The sequence below is a fragment of the Apodemus sylvaticus genome, chromosome 21 (assembly GCF_947179515.1).
Source record: "Apodemus sylvaticus chromosome 21, mApoSyl1.1, whole genome shotgun sequence".
In the NCBI taxonomy this organism is placed as follows: Eukaryota; Metazoa; Chordata; class Mammalia; order Rodentia; family Muridae; genus Apodemus; species Apodemus sylvaticus.
Window position 1 is genome coordinate 29,674,829 of NC_067492.1, and position 20,291 is coordinate 29,695,119.

At 36.2% G+C, this 20,291-nt stretch overlaps 1 protein-coding gene across 1 annotated transcript; it reads left to right on the forward strand.

The window, feature by feature from the left end:
* Positions 1–250: 250 nt before the first annotated feature.
* Positions 251–790, forward strand: LOC127672109 (39S ribosomal protein L15, mitochondrial-like). Its single transcript, XM_052167311.1, has one exon. The coding sequence runs from the start codon at positions 251–253 to the stop codon at positions 788–790; it is 540 nt and encodes a 179-aa protein (XP_052023271.1).
* Positions 791–20,291: the final 19,501 nt, after the last annotated feature.

Consider the following 20,291-nt stretch of genomic DNA (forward strand, 5'->3'; position numbering starts at 1 on the left):
CCCTTTTCAATATTTCTGCGTAATACCACAAAAGACTTCAATGTGCCCAGTAGTAAAATACTATTTATACAATTCTTATAATAGTTTGATAGTGTAATGATCCTTCTATGATAGCAAGATGAAAGGAAATACATTGTCATCTAAGCATGATGACTTACTTCATTTCTCCAACATTTACAAGACTGTGATAAAGTGATTTCTGAATGTTCCAGTACATTCTTCACTATAGAAAGAGACTCGACCTAAATCAATGAGATACTGTAGCTTAACCCAGCTTGTGAATGGGAGAGGCGTGACCATCCAGCCACTTAAAAGTGATTATGGGGTCCAGCTGGTTGAAGAGGGTGCTGATACTTTTCAAGCAAAAGTTAAAATTGAAGTGCAGATTGCTTCAGAATTAGCTGAAAAAAACAGCGGTGTTGTTATTACAGCCTTCTATGACCCACGAAGTCTAGAAATTCTGTGCAAGCCCGTTCCGTTCTTTCTGCGGGGACAACCCATTCCTAAAAGGATGCTCCCTCAGGAGAAGTTGGTGTCCTACTACAACAATGCAAGAAACCGGGGCTACCTGGCTGACCCTGCCAAGTTTACTGAAGCAAGACTTGAACTCGCCATGAACTATGGCTACGTGCTTCCCGACATCATGAATGATAAGCTTTTCAGGATGCTCAGCACACGGAAGGACCCGAGGCAGATTTTCTTTGGGCTTGCCCCTGGTTGGGTAGTGAATATGGCAGATAAGAAAATTCTAAAGCCTACAGATGAGGACCTCCTCAAGTACAGCTCCTGAACTGCCTTCCAGTGAAGCAGACGTGAGCCAGACAGCTTCTTGTGGGTCTTAAAGCTCTGGGCGGGGCTGGTACCACCTGTCACAGGCCGCAAGAACTTCTCAGAGGGTGTGTGTTTGAAAAATTCAAGCAGTGGCAGTCTTTAGAAAGGTAATTAGAGGGGGCTGGAGAGATGGCTCAGCGGTTGAAGGCGCTGATTGCTCTTCCGAAGGTCCTGAGTTCAAATTCCAGTAGCCACGTGGTGGCTCACTACCATCCATACCAAGATTGGATGCCCTCTTCTGGGGTGTCTGAAGACCTCTACAGTGTATTTACAAATAATAAATAAACCTTAAAAAAAGAAAGATGATTAAAAAAAAAAGAAAGAGACTCAATATCAAAGCACATCCACACATACCCAGATACACATACAGACACATAAACACGCAGAGCAAGGGGAGAAAGAGAGCAAAACAGGGGCAGAGAGACATTCAGAGAGAGACAAAACTTACTTGATATTTAAGTGTTGCTCTACAGTTTCTACCTGAAACAAGCAAACAATAGACATTTGGAAATTATTTGGAAAATATATTTTTTCAAGCTCATCAATGACTCCCACATTTACTCAATGCTACATATTACTTCTTGAATATTCCCCAAAGATCATGTGTTTTTCTTTGATTTAGAAATTTCTTCAAGGCTGATTTCAATTGCCAAATCCAAGGAGTGATTTCTAAAACATGGATGCTTCTTTTGGGCACATATTTACGGCAGAGATTGTCAGAGTTGTTTTGGTTTTCCTTTCAGGTCACCATGTGCAAATTATTGGCAGTAGCAGAAATCTTTTTAGAGAAAGATAAATCTTATATAAAATCCAAATGTTACATGGAAATAAGAGCTATTTTTAAGTGAAATAGGAGCATTCTACTTTGAAAATAATTGAAATGCCACCTTCTTTCTTTCTAAGATGAGAACTCTAGTTCAGGCATTCTACAGGGTTCTAAAATATTGTGTAGCTGTGTAAAAAGATTAAAATGGTCAAAGTCTAGCCTAATAGTCTTCTTGAATCTGTTTGGTAATTAATTAATATAAAATTAATTAATATTAATGTGGGGCTCATTGATGAGCTTGAAAAATATATTTTCTAAATAATTTCCAAAGTGATCCAAAAAATAGACCCAGCAGGTTTACCTAGAGCTCCTTCAAATATTAAATGCTCCACAGCACAAAGTCAAACTTACCGAATCTAATAATCTGGAAAAATAAAGCCCAAAATTCAAATGTTGACCATACAATATTAAGCAATATAATTAAGTTTTCCTTGGTCATAGAACCTAAAATAAATTAAGCAATAGTGAAGCTATTCAAATAATCTATAAAAGAGTCAGTGAAGATTCTCTGTAATGTATTTTATTGAGAGGGCACACCCAGAAATAGAGGGTTAAACTGATGTCATTCTCTGATGGTGTTCGCCCATCTCTACATTTTCCTGAAATATCCTGAGCTGCAATTGCATCATGAAATATAAACATGGCTGTGTTTTACAGTTATTCCACATTTTCACTTTGTGTCTCCCTCATTATTTGTTCTTTATAGCCACTAAGAACTTTTGTTTCTTCTACCAGTAGCAGGACATGAGTTACCATGGTAACAATGCATTTTGGGGGAATACAAAAGTAAATATGCATGTACTATGTCAGCACATCAGTTGCTAATTCCTGGCGGAGGGTTGAAATTGTGTACAGCAGGTTTTTGCTTTGAAAACGGTCCAAGTTTTTGTTTTTAAATATACTCTGCTAATTGAAAAGTTGTATTTTATTAATTAGAGTCAAGACATACACTTTAATAGCCATTTAGGAAGGGTTAGAGGGGGGAATAAAAATTTATCTTGTCAAACCAAAAAACAGTTTAATGAATCTACTCCAAGGGGCTAAATTAGGTAGACTATAAAGGATCAAAATGATACAAAATTTTATGCCACATATTTATAAAAGGACTTTTATATTCATCTCTAAAATTCAGTATGCAGAGGAACAGTGTAAATGTTTATTAAGAAATAGCATATTTTTTCAGAAAATTAAATCAAAGAATATGAAACAAAGGAATTCTAGCTATAGAAAACATAATGAAATATGCCTTCTGCTGATTCTTTCTAATTTATGCTTTATTTCCACCCTAGTGAAACTTATGGTAAACTTTACCAAACTTATGATAAACTTTACTAAAATCCTACTTTTAGTAAAACAGGATTCCCACTCTAGATGATTTCCTTCAGTAGTCCCATGACCCTCATCCTCACCTGTTATCCATTTGTTATGAATATACTTAAAATTCGTTGTCCAGCCTTCCTTCTCAATCTCTCTGATAAGCAAGCACTTTTCTAGGGAAAAACTAGCAAGTTGTCAAGTCAACTGATCAGTTTCTTTTAGCTTTCAAAGTCTTTCCTTTTGGGGACACACATGGGCACAGGGGAAAATTTCCTGAACAGAACACCAAACCCATATGCTCTAAGATCAAAAATTGACAAATGGGACCTCATAAAGTTACAAAGTTTCTGTAAGGCAAAGGACATTGTCAAAAGGACAACACAGCAACCAACAAATTAGGAAAAGATCCTTACAAACCCTACATCCAACAGAGGGCTAATATCTAAGATATACAAAGAACTCAAGAAGGTAGACTGCAAAGAGCAAAATAACCATACTAAAAATGTGGTACAGAGCTAAACAAAGAATTTTCACTTGAGGAATATCAAATGGCTGAGAAGCACCTCAAGAAATGTTCAATATCCTTAGTCATCAGGGAAATGCAAATCAAAACAACCCTGAGATTTCACTTCACACCAGTCAAAATGGTTAAGATCAAAAACTCAGAAGAAAACAGGTGCTGGTGAGGATGTGGAGAAGGAGGCACACTCCTCTACAGGTTGCTTTGTAGGAAAATTTCCGAGTATTTCTCCATGAAGCTGCTGGAGTCCCCATCTCCCAATCTCCTTGTGGTGCTGTGAATGCAACAATTCACTTCATATTTCTGTAACTCTATTGAGCTATTCTGGCCCCTTCCAGAAAGCAAACAACAACAACAAAAACAACAACAACAAAAGAATATAAACCAAACAAACAGATGAAAACCTACATCTTTGCATTATTTTACATCCTGTGCAGAAAATCACTTTGTTGTGGTGTGGTATGATTTGTTCTTTGTGTGTGGTATATTTTCAGATCATATAGTGTTTTGAACACATGTCTATATGTTATGGTTATGGGTTTACAAATTCATCTTCATTCTTGACTAGGCTCAGAAGGAAGGCCATATTTGATTCACATTTCTAAGGCTGTGACAGGCATGGGACCTTGAGTAAGTGATAGTTAATGACTGAATGGTAACCAGACCTTCTGAGATATAGAATTATTGTTCTTGATACTTACCAAATAAGAAACATCAAAAGAAACAAATAGTATTTACTTTCTGGTTTGGAGAAATGGAAAAATGAAAGCACCCTCTATTGTCTTTTGTCAACAAGTGGTGGTAGGTTGTGATTCATTCTTCCATGGGAAGTGTTATTCCAGATCTGCATGAAATATACAATGGATGAATTACTTGTGTAGAATTACTTCTGTATTATACTTGTGTTAATAATATTATGTGATATTAAAATCTCTGTTCATCTTAGTAATATATGTTGTCCAGAAAACATTCTAAACAGCATCAGGTCTTTAACATAATATCTAGTTCCTTTCTTGATGATACTATTGACAGTGTTTTGGGAAGTGTATTTTGTGGCCGATTTTAGCTACAGTGGTAAGTCCCGAAGATTTTAGTGTTTTTATGGAATGCAAGTAGAAACAATGTATTAGATTGTTTGTGAAAGGTACTCATAGAAGTTTTGCTATGCAGTCCTATGCCTAGTGTTATAGATGAAATATCTTTTTCAAACTTCAATCAAAATGTTTCTGCGGGACTTTCCAGCCTTAGCTAAGACACAAGAAAACAAAATCTCCTTTTGAGGTGACATGCCCAAAGTCGCTGAATACTCTGAATTTCTCTCTGGTTATACTCAGAAAAAAACACTATTTATGGCATAATTTTAATATTTTTTAAACATAAAAATCAAATACATCTTAAAGTAATTAAATTCCAAGTTATATATCTCTGTCTCAGAAGCAGAAAGGATCACTGCATTTCAAGATAGACTTGGAAATCCAGTAACATGAGGAGAACAAAGGTTATAAATGACTAGAAAAATGAATTCTGTTCCCATTATGGGTTTGCCACAATAGTTTGTTGAAGCTATTGTCTTCTGTGGCAAATGTAGCCTCAAAAAGCATATTGAAAAAAATTATCATTTTGATTGTGCTACAAAATACATTTTTCATCTGTAGTACAATAAAGAGTAACCCAGGAAGCCTATTTTTGGAAGTCTGATTATTGGTTTAGATAGAAAAGTTGAAAGACAATTTTACAAACTGCAATAGCTCTAGAATTTTAAAAATTTTGAATCATCCTTATTTTCCAGGATATTTCACACCCACAGGCAAGGAAATGATACCTTTTAAACATTGTTCCTTCACTGCAACTAGCAACTGCTTCCATGCCATGAAAAGTAAAACAGCTAATTTTTTTCTTTCACAAATAATTTATCATATTCTTTTAACCTCCCTGCTTTTATATTCACAAGAGCTGACACAGCAATAGATAAGAAAACATGTAAATAAATAAATACAATAGAAACAAGTTAGAAATTTCACAAATTTCTCTTGTAAGAGAAAGCATGAAAGAGATTTAGAGTTGTTGCCTCTCAATAGAAATCATTCAGTAATTTGTAGATGATAAGAGAAAGGAGTGCAAGAATAAATAAGAATAAACTGGGGAATACCAAAACCAAATTAACACTGAGTGTGTTTTGCTAATTTCATTTTTTAAAAAAGGCCAGGGGACAGATGATGTCCTTGCTTGCACAGAGGTATGTGTAAAGTTTGGTGTTCACTTTCATTAGATGTATGGGTTTCCTATGGCTTTCCTAGAAACTATCTGGTGTGTGTGCAAGTGCATCTCTCTCTCTCTCTCTCTCTCTCTCTCTCTCTCTCTCTCTCTCTCTCTCTCTCTGTGTGTGTGTGTGTGTGTGTGTGTTTGTGTGTGTGTGTGTATCCTCTGCATTATTTTCTGCAATAAAATTTATTATATCCATTTTACACATAAGTGAGTCAAAAGTCAGAAATAGTCTTGAAAATCATACTCAACGGCATCTTATCTATGATGCCTTTTCCATAAAATGAACAATTTTAATTGTAATGTGTAACTTTATTCTTTATTCAGAGATTTTTAAATCTAGGTGCTATGTATAGTATTTTGTGTGTTTTGTACATATATGTATGTATATGCATACATACGCATTTAAAATATGTTTGTTATGAAAATAATATAATATTCAATATTAAATTGTCAAATACTTTAAATTCTGCTCTTTTATAAAAATTTGCATATATAAAGAGATTTTTTTCAACAAGTCCCTTCAGGATTTAAATGCTATATTCTACATGGTGTATTTGTTGAACTGGAAGTTCTTCATGATGAAATAATCACAACACTGAGACATAGTATACTATTAGAAATAATGCTTTTTACTCAAATACCATTTGTCCTAATTTAATTTCATTTTACTAAATTCATCAAACTAGATTAAATGTGTGCCAAAGTAGATAAGTCTAATTACTATCTTTATACCAACCAGACAAGGGAAGTTAGTAACTTGCCCTGATGTAGTAAGCCTTTGAGTAACTGAACACTTAAAAGTATGTCAGACACTGAGTTGTGTTTCCTGTATGCAGCAAAATGTAAGGTCCTGTTTTCTTATCCAGTCTGTTAGTCTATGTCTTTTTATTGGGGAATTGAGTCCATTGATGTTAAGAGATATTAAGAAATAGTGATTATTACTTCCTGTAATTTTTGATGTTATTTTTATATTTAAGAGGTTATCTTCTTTTGGGTTTGATGAAAGAAGGTTACTGTCTTGCTTTTTCCAGGGTATAGTTTCCCTCCTTGTATTGGAGTTTTCCTCCTATTATTCTTTGTAGAGCTGAGTTTGTGGAAAGATATTGTGTAAATTTGGTTGTGTCCTGGAATATCTTGCTTTATCATTCTATGTTGATTGAAAGTTTTGCTGGGTATAGTAGTCTTGGCTGACATTTGTGTTCTCTTAGAGTTTGCATGAGATCTGCCCAGGATATTCTAATTTTCATGGTCTCTGGTGAGAAGTCTGGTGTGATTCTGATAGGTCTTCCTTTATATGTTACTTGGCCTTTTTCTCTTACTGCCTTTAATATTCTTTCTTTGTTTAGTACATTTTGGGTTGTGATTATTATGTGACGGGAGGTATTTCTGCTCATGTCCAGTCTGTTTGGAGTTCTGTAGGCTTCTTGTATATTCATGGGCATCTCTGTTGGTGGGGTTGCAAATTGGTACAACCACTCTGGAAATCAGTCTGGCGGTTCCTCAGAAAATTGGGCACCTCACTTCTGGAGGATCCTGCTATACCACTCCTGGGCATATACCCAGAGGATTTCCCAGCAGGTAATAAGGATTCGTGCTCCACTATGTTCATACCAGGCCCATTTATAATAGTTAGAAGCTGGAAACAACCCAGGTACCCCTCAATGGAAGAATGGATGCAAAAAATGTGGTATATATACACAATGGAGTACTATTCAGCCATTAGAAACAATGAATTCATGAATTTTTTAGGCAAATGGATGGAGCTGGAGAACATCATACTAAGTGAGGTAACCCAGGTAATCTCAGAAGATCAATCATGGTATGCACTCACTAATAAGTGGATATTAGCCTAGAAAATTGGAATACCCAAAACATAATCCAAACATCAAATGAGGTACAAGAAGAATGGAGGAACAGCCCCTGGTTCTGGAAAGACTCAGTGTAGCAGTATAGGGCAAAACCAGAACAGGGAAGTGGGAAGAGGTGGATGGGAGAACACGGGGAGGGAAGGGAGCTTATGTGACTTTCGGGGAGTGGGGGGGCGCTGAAAAGGGAAAATCATTTATAATGTAAATAAAAAATATATCAAATAAAAAATTACAAAAAAAGTAAAAATAAAACAAAACAAAACAAAGTATGTCAGAAGAAAAAGTAAGTTAGTGAATGATGCTAGCAATTTATTCTTAGTGTTGCAAAGTGTACTAATTCAGACATGGATCATGCAAGCCATTTTTATATTAAGATTTTTATTATTTGAAATTATATATATGTGTGTGCATGTATATGTAAATATATGTATATATTATTTAATATATAATATAATTCATTTAATACCTGTATTAAAGAAGCCAGAAATTTGAGGAGAAAGGAGGACGCATGGAGGGAAAGAAGTGTAGAAATGATCTGTAAATATACTTTTGACAAATTATTAATGGGCAAACAGCATTAGCTTTATATGGGTACAACCTTGCTTTTAACCAAAGCTAAGGACTTCTTTCTTCCTACCCAAGACCTCTACAGAATGTTCACGTAAATATTCTTGCCATTTATACCAGTACAGCACTGATCATGAAAAATCTTTTCACTAATGGGGACTACAGCTTTACAAAATTTGATTTGCATCTCAGTGCCAAGCAGTGAAGACCCACCAAAGATGAGAGTGAATGGCTTAGAATAACTTCTTCTTTGTTTGTTTTGTTTTATAGTTTTGATTGTTTTTGCTTCTTTGAATGGCATTTCCCATCTCCCAAGCTCTCTGTTCTGTGACAGTGAACTAAATAAAAATCACCTGTATAGCTTTTGTGTCAGGTTCTGAATTCAGAGACTTAAGGTAAAACAACTCATTTGAATAGGCCTGTTGAAACATGTACATATACCTGGGATTTCATCAGATTCTCTGCTGACTTATAGTCTCATGACAGATCACAACAGTTTCATGGCAGACAAGACATGTGACATTGGTTGAAGTTATATGCTGGATTTCCATATTGTTTTGGAGTGCTGGCTTCTTATGTGTTTATCATAGCTGTTCAGGATCGTGACATTTTGTGTTTTACATTATATGTTACACAAAAGCATAAGGATGATACTTGTTAGGTGCTCAGGAAAGGCAATCAATTTGAGAAGAGTGGAGTTAATCCTTAACAGAATTTTGCCAGCACCTGCTTTATTCACTAGTGTTATAAACATTCCTTTTATAAAACGTATGTGTATTCAACCCATCTTAATCCAACCTAAACGTAAGTCCTTATAATTGATGTATCCAAATGATACCTCTCAATACAGATTCAGGATTTGAACCCTTAGCTCTTGGTCCCAAGGACTAAATTTACTTTTCCATAACTGCATTTTGCCTATCACTAGACTACTCTTCAATAGGTCAGAATACAGCCAGTAGGTATAATCAGGTCTGCAGAGAAGGTAACAGGTATGCCTAAAGGATATAAAAGAGAAGGGCTGTGAGTCAGACAAATCATATCACATTTCATTTGAATACTGTGCAGGTCTATATTTTATAGAGTATGTAAAATGGTGATAAAAGATAATGGAGAAAATAAAGATAATTCATTCTGCTAAAGACATTAATCATCAGATGAAGTATATTTTTCCCTCTTTTATACCAAATGGGGAATTTGTTCAATATTCTTAATTTCCATAAAATATACAATGCGGTTAGACACTTTAAGTGCTCCTTGCATTTAGTTCATGACTATAAAATCATTTCCAGAAAGGAGAAGGTTTTCTGTGTGTTTTATTTACATTTTTCCAAGCCCAACTTTGAATCCTTTAAATGAATAATTCATCAGGTTTGATGTTTAACGACTTCGTAAGGGGCCTTTTTATTTCCATTTCTCACTTGGTGCACAGGTTTGCCACAGGCTTGTCAACACTCTCTAGCAGGTTTTTCTGTTCTCCCCTATAATGAAGGAGGCTGAGTTCTGAAGAGTTTTTCTTCATTACACACAGATGTTAGCCATTTCCTGTCACAAGGAATGGACAAGTAGTCAAACTTGTCACGTTTCTTTACTATGAATCCTCGAAGTCAATTAAGTTTCAGTCCCAATAATCCACAATGACTCTGATCTGCATGGTCTCAGCTCAGTGGAGCGCAGCAACACGTGGAAGAAAGCAAGACCTCAGCAAAATGAATTTCAAACAGAAACAATGAGTGAAGTGTAGGCAACCTCTAGGAAGAATGTCTCAGATTTAGGGAGGAAAATTCAAACTTGGTAGAGTTTTTATAAATAACACAGTTGAACTTTATTTCAGGTGCAGTTCAAATAGCTGTACTTAGTATTGTGTGTCACCATCCCCTTCCCTAACTAATCCAGAGATACACTTTAGATTTGGCTAAAATCATATCAATGTATAACACCAGAAGAAAATATTATCAAATGCTAAAAAGCCTAGACCTGTCAGGGATTGGTTTTGTGCACTCTTCATTCTCATGGTGATTTCTATGCCTATGGGTCTGCCTACAGTCTGGAAATGGAACAGTCAAGCAGCTCTGGCCTTAATGTTATGTAAAAATTTTTTTTTCCCATCACCTCTGATTAGTTGGTAAAGAGATGGTTCAGCTCATGACTGGGCAGAGGAGACAGGAAGGCTGGACTCTCGGTGCCAGCCAGGTGTGCCAGGTACAGAGAAGTTAGAGAGAGGATGGAGGCAGCCACGGAGCAGAGAGACCACATGGACAGACCAGGAGGATTTGCCATGAGGTTTCGAGAGATGAGGATACACATGGGCAAGAGAAGCCAACACAAGACCAGATTGGTTGGCAAGTACATCTCTAGTATTAACAGTCTCAGATGGTTAGAGTAGATCAGAATCTACTCAACCTAGGCTCACAGCTTCTTAATAAACATAATAGGTCTTTGTGTCACTTATCCGGGAGATAGAACAAGAACAGATAAGACTTTCCAGCTTAAATTACAGTCCTGTTATATAGACCCACTTCTATTAATCAGTTGCATTAAATTATGAAGTTTAAATACTATCAGTCTAAATTGTCTTCATCTGTTACTCAGAATCCATGAGGAACAATATGTTTACATACTGCCCAAATGAGAATGATTTGTTTATGCAAGGTCCATTCTATATCTCAGGCATATAGAAGGTGATCAGAAATCATCGCTGCAAATCTGTCCCTTTTACCCATTTTTCAATAATATTTAAAGTAATAAGAAAATGCATTGGGGTAGAATTTGGGAGATAAAGAATGAGTTATAACAACTGTAGAAAATGTGTCCAGTTATTGATCATAGATTCTTTATAATGTCAATATACTAGAGTTTTAGGAAAGGGCTATTCTTAAAACACTTGTCATTTTTTACTCATATAATCATTTTCTGTGATTATTTTTACAATTTTATTTAAATTTTAATTAAAATATTATTTTAATTATTCCCACTTCGTATTTTAATTATATGTAATTCTTCATCTATGGGTGAAAGTCCATCTATATTTATGTTGTCATTTTCCAGACTTGTTTCAACAGCCACATTTTTAAGATTTCATGGATGTAGTTGCCCAGCCATATATAGAATATACAGTTTTTGCACCAGAATGCCTGATTGGCACTTACAATCTTTTGCCTTCTCCTCCACAATATACCACGAGGTTTAGATGTATAGGGATTTGCTGCAAGATATTTCCTATCCATTCACATTGAGACAGTAAGAGGCCAGTGATTGGAGGGGAGAGAATGGGAGGTGCTAAGGGAAGTGAGGGGTGGAGAAAGGGGGGACAAGATTGAGAGGCAGAGCAGAGAGAGGAGACATGGATATCCATACGGCTTCAGACTTATTTCTGGTGTTATGGAGAGGTTAGAAATATTGGGGCAATACTTTACGCTTGTAAATTGGCATTATGAAATTGGGAGTTTCTTACACAAAATATATTTGGTTAACTATTGAAATCTGAGATTCATGCTTCACTGGATACTTGAAAGGAGTGGGTGCTGGGTAGAAGCATGGAATTCCTGCCATTAACAGAGGCTATGGCAGAGAGGAAACACAGCTGGGATGCTGTGAGAACCAGCTGAGAAAGATTGGCTCAGTGCAGACAGTGAGAGCTGACCTGAGCAAGACCTGTAGGAACTAGGTGAAGAGGCCTGGAGGGGCAGTACTTTATATTAACCCTTACCCACTACAGGGTTTGTGTTATAGAAGTACCAACTGTGTATGTACACCCCATGGTCAGTTGTTACTGGTTTGTGACCAAGTATAACTTCTGTAATGGTGACCATGCTGCAAGGAGAATAATCTTTTTGTTTGGTGAGGGGTAAGAGCTAGAGTTAATTGCTGGGACAAGGATACATATTAAAGATCCCCGTTCAAGAGTGTACTATTTTGTAGAGTGGAATTTGTAGGGGTGTCTTCTAAGACACACAACCCCATTATCCATGGATAGTTGTCTAGATCTTCAACATCAATCATGATTTCCTTCCTGTTGAATGAGATTATATGTCCAAATAGATAGCAATTGGTAACTGCCAAGCTATGAATGCAGTTATTTCACCTTTAGGAATATTAGGGCATACTCTTGTTTTGGGGTTCATCGGTGTCACATCACAGTAGAAATGTTGATTTCTTTACTTTCTTGGCAGCTTCCATAGCATTTTACAATAATATAAAAGTTAATTCTCAGAAAGGAGATTCTGTTTTTCAGATCTACGTCGAATTCAGAGATCTGAGTCCAAAGTACATGGGCACAATACTATGATTACTTGTGGTATTGTGATATACCACACACAAGCACACACACATACACACACACACACACACACAAGGTGTAATAATAATAATAATAAACAAATATACTATGCAATTTTAGTAAATACAAAATAATTTGTTTCCTTATGGATTTTATTCAACATAGTTGAATTTATCTTTTCTCCTTTTCTTTTCCTTCTTTTTTTTAATTTTTTTATTCAATATAATTTATTTACATTTCAAATGATTTCCCCTTTTCTAGCCTCCCACTCCCTGAAAGTCCCGTAAGTACCCTTCTCTTCCCCTGTCCTCCCACCCACCCCTTCCCACTTCCCCATTCTGGTTTTGCCGAATACTGTTTCAATGAGTCTTTCCAGAACCAGGGGCCACTCCTCCTTTCTTCTTGTACCTCATTTGATGTGTGGATTATGTTTTGGGTATTCCAGTTTTCTAGGTTAATAACCACTTATTAGTGAGTGCATACCATGATTCACCTTTTGAGTCTGGGTTACCTCACTTAGTATGATGTTCTCTAGCTCCATCCATTTGCCTAAGAATTTCATGAATTCATTGTTTCTAATGGCTGAATAGTACTCCATTGTGTAGATATACCACATTTTTTGCATCCACTCTTCTGTTGAGGGATACCTGGGTTCTTTCCAGCATCTGGCAATTATAAATAGGGCTGCTATGAACATAGTAGAGCATGTATCCTTATTACATGGTGGGGAATCCTCTGGGTATATGCCCAGGAGTGGTATAGCAGGATCTTCTGGAAGTGAGGTGCCCAGTTTTCGGAGGAACCGCCAGACTGATTTCCAGAGTGGTTGTACCAATTTGCAACCCCACCAGCAGTGGAGGAGTGTTCCTCTTTCTCTACACCCTCTCCTACACCTGCTGTCTCCTGAATTTTTAATCTTAGCCATTCTGACTGGTGTAAGATGAAATCTTAGGGTTGTTTTGATTTGCATTTCCCTAATGACTAATGAAGTTGAGCATTTTTTAAGATGCTTCTCTGCCATTCGAAGTTCTTCAGGTGAGAATTCTTTGTTTAACTCTGTACCCCATTTTTTAATAGGGTTGTTCGGTTTTCTGGAGTCTAACTTCTTGAGTTCTTTATATATATTGGATATTAGCCCTCTATCTAATGTAGGACTGGTGAAGATCTTTTCCCAATTTGTTGGTTGCCGGTTTGTCCTCTTGATGGTGTCCTTTGCCTTACAGAAACTTTGTAATTTTATGAGGTCCCATTTGTCATTTCTTGCTCTTAGAGCATACGCTATTGGTGTTCTGTTCAGAAACTTTCTCCCTGTACCGATGTCCTCAAGCGTCTTCCCCAGTTTCTTTTCTATTAGCTTCAGAGTGTCTGGCTTTATGTGGAGGTCCTTGATCCATTTGGATTTGAGCTTAGTACAAGGAGACAAGGATGGATCAATTCACATTCTTCTGCATGCTGACCTCCAGTTGAACCAGCACCATTTGTTGAAAAGGCTATCTTTTTTCCATTGGATGTTTTCAGCCTCTTTGTCGAGGATCAAGTGGCCATAGGTGTGTGGGTTCATTTCTGGATCTTCAATCCTGTTCCATTGATCCTCCTGCCTGTCACTGTACCGATACCATGCAGTTTTTAACACTATTGCTCTGTAGTATTGCTTGAGGTCAGGGATACTGATTCCCCCAGATTTTCTTTTGTTGCTGAGAATAGTTTTAGCTATCCTGGAATGATCATCCACCATGATAAAGTAGGCTTTATCCCAGGAATGCAGGGTTGATTCAATATACGGAAATCCATCAATACAATCCACTACATAAACTCAAAGAACAAAACCACATGGTCATTTCATTGGATGCTGAAAAAGCATTTGACAAAATTCAGCATCCTTTCAAGTTTAAACTCCTGGAGAGAACAGGAATTCAAGGCCCATACCTAAACATAGTAAAAGCAATATACAGCAAACCGGTAGCCAGCATCAAACTAACTGGAGAGAAACTTGAAGCAATCCCACTGAAATCAGGAACCAGAAAAGGCTGCCCCCTTTCTCCTTATCTTTTCAATATTGTACTTGAGGTACTAGCTTGGGCAATTCGACAACATAAGGAGGTCAAAGGGATACAAATTGGAAAGGAAGAAGTCAAACTATCATTATTTGCAGATGACATGATAGTCTTCCTAAGTGACCCAAAGAACTCCACTAGAGAGCTCCTACAGCTGATAAACAACTTCAGCAAAGTGGCAGGTTATAAAATCAACTCAAGCAAATCAGTGGCCTTCCTATACTCAAAGGATAAGCAGGCTGAGAAAGAAATTAGGGAAATGACCCCCTTCACAATAGCCACAAACAGTATAAAGTATCTTGGGGTGACTCTTACCAAACATGTGAAAGATCTGTATGACAAGAACTTCAAGACTCTGAAGAAGGAAATGGAAGAAGACCTCAAAAAATGGGAAAACCTCCCATGCTCATGGATCGGTAGAATCAATATAGTTAAAATGGCCATTTTGCCAAAAGCAATCTACAGATTCAATGCAATACCCATCAAAATCCCAACTCAATTCTTCACAGAGTTAGAAAGAGCAATTATCAAATTCATCTTTTCCTTCTTTTAAACAGAAATTTATATCCTTCTTCTGCTAGCATTATGATCCATTGGATTTGGTGGAGAGACACAGGTATCTCCTTTTTAGTAAAATATCTAAAATAATTCTTACTTGTATCTAAAGTTGAGGAAAAATCAATGGTAGTAATTACTTTCATAGTAATTACATGTTCTACTAATTGGATATAGAGTATTCATGTGGCTGCCAAGTGTTTATTTTTATTACCTCAAGGGATATTTATAGTGTTTCTTATCAGCTTATAACTATCGCTTTATTCATAAGGAAATGGGGTCAAATATTCAATAACTTGCTCAAGGCCTGAGAACCAATGGAAGGCACAGATCATATTGAAGTCGATTGTGCATGTCCATAGATGGAAGGTTTGTCCAGTGCATGTATTGTAACTCTTGTTCCATACTGGGGTTTTTCTTAATGTTCAGTTTATTTTCAACTCTCTGATCTACAGTGCTGAGAGCTTAAATATGTGCCTGACTCTTGATAGATTCAAAATTCACTCTTTTCCATTTCAAACAGATATTTACCTCAGTCAAGTGCATCCTCTGACCAATAAATAAATAAATAAATAAATAAATAAATAAATAAATAAATAAATGATTTTATTAATCTGGAGCAGGTACTTTGAGATTTTAAACAGAATTCTCTAAATGCATAGACTTCTATTCACAAAGCTGAAAGACTGAGCATTTTATAAAATTCACTTGATTATATTCTATACCTCAAGTGGGTCTCTAATTATATTATCCAGTGAGTCTTTCTAGAACTTTGGAGCCAATGGTGGTCCCAATTTTTCCTTTGTGTTCTACATCTATCCATATTTTTTCATGTGTCACAACACCATATAATCATCTACTTCTTAAAGAATTTTGAGTTATTGAATTCAAGATTCTAATCCCCAGAATTGTTTGGAAGTAAAGCAGAACATATAGTAACGGGGACAAGAAGGGAAAAAAAAGATTCATGAACAGACTTTATTGCATGCACGTGCGTACACACACACACACACACACACACACACACACACACACACACACTGTTTAATTTTTTTGGGAAATGAGAAATCAGGGTTAGAGTTTTGAAGAACGCCATTAAATGCAAGCAGTAACCTAAACAGGAGAATCTTAACACTTCTTTTGGCTTCTAATTTTCCTTTATGTGATGCATTTGGAAATAATTGTCTATCCTTTCAACAAACATTCAATAAACTCCCAACTGCTAGTAGAACCAGGTAAGAGAGAATCTAACAATTACGCTCCCAAAAAAATCTTCCACTCAAACAGAAATATAAGCAACTTTCTGGAATCCCTGGGAAGCTGAAATAAATGTTCCATGAATCACAGAGTCTCCTGTAACAGAGTCCAGATGTTACATCATGGAGATGGTATAAGGGTATCAGTTGGGGTTTTCTTTGTGTTCAGAATATAAAGGGATGGAATCTAATATGGAAATACTCAAGAATTGAGAATAAGACATTTAAGTGCTGAAACTTTGTTTTAATCCTCTTGACCCTACCCCCTACCCCACTTTTTTTTTGCAAGAGCATGATTATTACGTATGACTCCTGCTGAAAGTAAGTGCAATAGTTCTGCATAACTCCACTTATGTTGTAAGGGCAAACAATGATAAATACCAGGGTGGTATCTTGCATATAATGCACAGTCGTAAATAAAATAATTTTCTCTTGATTCATTAAAAGATTATCAGCTAGCAACTGTGAATAATCTGTACATATACTTATTCCAGTATGTGTGTGTGTTTGCGTGTGTGTGTGTGTGTGTATTTGTGTGTGTGTGTGTGTGTGTGTGTGTGTGTGAGAGAGAGAGAGAGAGAGAGAGAGAGAGAGAGAGAGAGAGAGAAAGAGAGAGAGAGAGAGAGAGAGAGAGAATAGTGGAGGAAGGGTAAAATATATTAGCCATGTCTAGGGAAATTCCAACCTAATCCACATTCATATTTTATGATAATTCCACTTTGCTTCCTCTGTCTAAATGCAGCATATTTTGAGAGTGCATGTGTGTGTGTGTGTGTGTGTGTGTTTGTGTGTGCTCAGATGCATGAGTGCTCGCCTATGTGCTATGTGTAAACTAAAGATTGATGTTAAAGATGGATTCTGTGAATAGTTGCTAATGGTCTAGACATTTCACTGTTTTGTCAACAAAGCCCTATTGTTGAAAGCAGTGTTTTCTCACTATGTCAATATCTCTGCCATGTTGTGTTGATATTAATGGAACTGCCAGGAATGAGATTTAATTAATCATTTCCCAGAATAACTACTAGCAGCATTCATCTTCCAGCTGAGGCATTCAGGCCAACAGAGACAGTCTTAGCTTGGCTTCAGACACCTTGATTACATAACAAACGTATTTGAGTAAGTCTTGAAGAGATTCTAAAATAGAACATGGTCAATAACCCAGCTGCGGTTTGTGAGAAAAAAACTGTACTATTTCAAATAAACATGTTATACTTCTTCTTGACAATATAGGGTGGCATCTGACCCGCACTATAATGGATCATGGAAAAGTTCCCTGAAACCAGTAGAAATACATTATTTAATTATCTGCTGATTCTTTCTTGACAGGTAAATGAAGCCAAAACAAGTGAAATCTGCTTTTTTTAATCAATATATTTTATGTTTTAAAATGTCCAAGAAGGGCACAGAGAAGTTTAAAGATCTGTTTTCTATCCTTCACTGAGTTAGAGGAATCTTGATTGGGCCACTTTTATTATTGAGTTTTGTTCTTGCATCAAGGAGGATAAAGAGTAAAGATGTCTTCTACCTACACATATTCAAAGCTGATGCTCAGGTGTCAGGAAGAATGGATATTCTTTAGAGCCTTAATATCATAAAAGTGAATCTTTCAAGTCAGTTTACCACAATTCTGAGAGTTTGGGACAGTTGCTCCCCTCATCATGAGATAGGGTTTTCATTTGAAACCACTTTTCTATCTTTTCTTCCATGGGAACCTCCTGAGAAAGAATGGAAATTGGGTATTTCTCAATAAACTAGATCAGCTCCGGTGGCCCCGGTGACCAATACTTGGATCCATACCACTTTCTCCTGCTGACACTTTTCTTTCTCTACTGCACCAGGGAGGGCTTCCTCATCATTTATCAGCAGCAAAAAGACTCAAACAATTCCAAGAAAGAATCTAGGTGGTATATGTCAAGATTTATGCATTTCGAGAAAGAACACAGAGAAATCAACTTTAATTATTTCCTCCTTAAATCATTGCATATGAGCACATTTTAGTCACCTAGTGACTAACAGCAGGACCGAATAGGGAAGTTTATGCCATCTGTGAAAATCAATGCAAAGCCAGCTTCTGCAATAAATACATGTATCTCTCTGAATAAAACGAAAATATACACTATAAAAATAGAGAAATGAACACAGCCATTGTTTCTGTGGTGACTGCTTTAACAAAGCTGTGTTTATTTTCAGTCTTGTTTCAAAATATTCAGAATAATAATAAAGTCTGATTCTTCCATACCCCAAACTCTTTATTTTCACTTGTAGCTAAATTCGGTGTGATAATCTTATGAGTGCGTATGTCACATAGTGGAAGTTCCTTGCTAAATAGCTTTAATAATCTTCTTGCTAAATTATATGGAGATGTAAAATGGGAACTATCTTGGAAATGTATTGATGGGAAACTACAAAACCTTGTGGGGAGGAACAAAATGAAGATACAGGAAGGCTCATAAGGAGACTTCTTTTTTTGTGGGATTTCTTGTGTGGAAATCACCTCCCTTTATGGTTATAACTTCATAGAGGTAAGTGCCTTTGAAGAGAATGCATGGTTTTTGAGATACTGTGGCATAAAAATTAAAGGTCATTCCTACAAAAAAATCATGTAACTATACCCACAGTATTATGCTAAAGTGGAAAAACAGAAATATAAATAAGCAGATTGGCCAGTATACGCTGGGCTTTTTAATGTCTTTTTATGTGATGGGTAAGGCAATATTTTAGCCTTTTATTCAGGTAATAACCTTTAAATATATTAAGGAATGCTTTGAGATGGAATGGTATCTCAGTCTGTGAAGAGATTGCCACATAAACTTGACAATTTAGTATTTTCACAAAAGCCAAATATAAGGAAGTATGGTTGTAATCCCAATGTTGAGGAGGCAGTGGCAAGTTACCGTCTGAACTTGCTGCTTGACCACCCTAGCCTGATAGAAAGCTCTAAGACCCAGCAAGGGACACTGTGTCACCAATAATTATAGCTTTAAAATAATGCACTCCGATTTTGTGGTTTTAAAATATCTGAATTCAAACTTATTTTGTAAAAGGAATATAAAGAATGTGGAAAGCTCCTGATGAGTGACACTTTATCTTGATTCCACTTTCCACAGACATCCATGCAATGCTCAGGTATATCTCCACACACACACACACAGCCCTGCACACACACAATAACACGTATACACAAAACATATTCAACAAATAAATTTTACTTAAATGTATATTACAAACATATGCCACCAAAATTTTCCAGTCTTTTTGTATAACTTTGTTTTTGCTGAATCCAAATATAATAGCAAGTGTAGTAATGAAAGACCACCCACTATATATTAAAGAGGACATATGTTAGATGTTGAGTGTGAATCAACTAATTAAAAAGTGCCTCTTCCCTCATAGTGTTGCCAATCTGACTCTTTAAAATGACAGATAAGGGAGAAGTGGCTGAACAAATAGAGACAATATGGTTTACAATTAAAACTACATTTTTGAAATTAAATGAGTCTTTCTAGAAGAAAGTCAGGGAACAAAAATTGTGTGGTAAATGGATTACAACTCACTGAAGGGGAACCATGTAGATTAAAGTATGTTAGGAGACACTGGAGGATCTACAGATGTTGAGTATGTGAACAAGCTATGAAGGAATTTTATATTCAAAACAATTCCAAGGTTCTTCAGACTACTAAAGGAAAAGAAAGCATAGTATAAAAGTTACTATTATAAAGATTTATACTCTGCTGCATCTATGTCCACAGAGATGTTGAGAATAGTGTCTCAAATGGTAAAGCTGTAAAGAAGAAGGAATTGATATACCTGTGTTTGTTGTCTGAAAAAAAAAGACAATAGAAAGAAAGGAACTAAAGAAGGGATAAAAGGCAGAAAAAGAAAAATGAGCAGAAGAAATAACTGTAACTACTTAGTGTGAAGCAATCTGAAGAACCTTGGAATTGAAGCAGCAT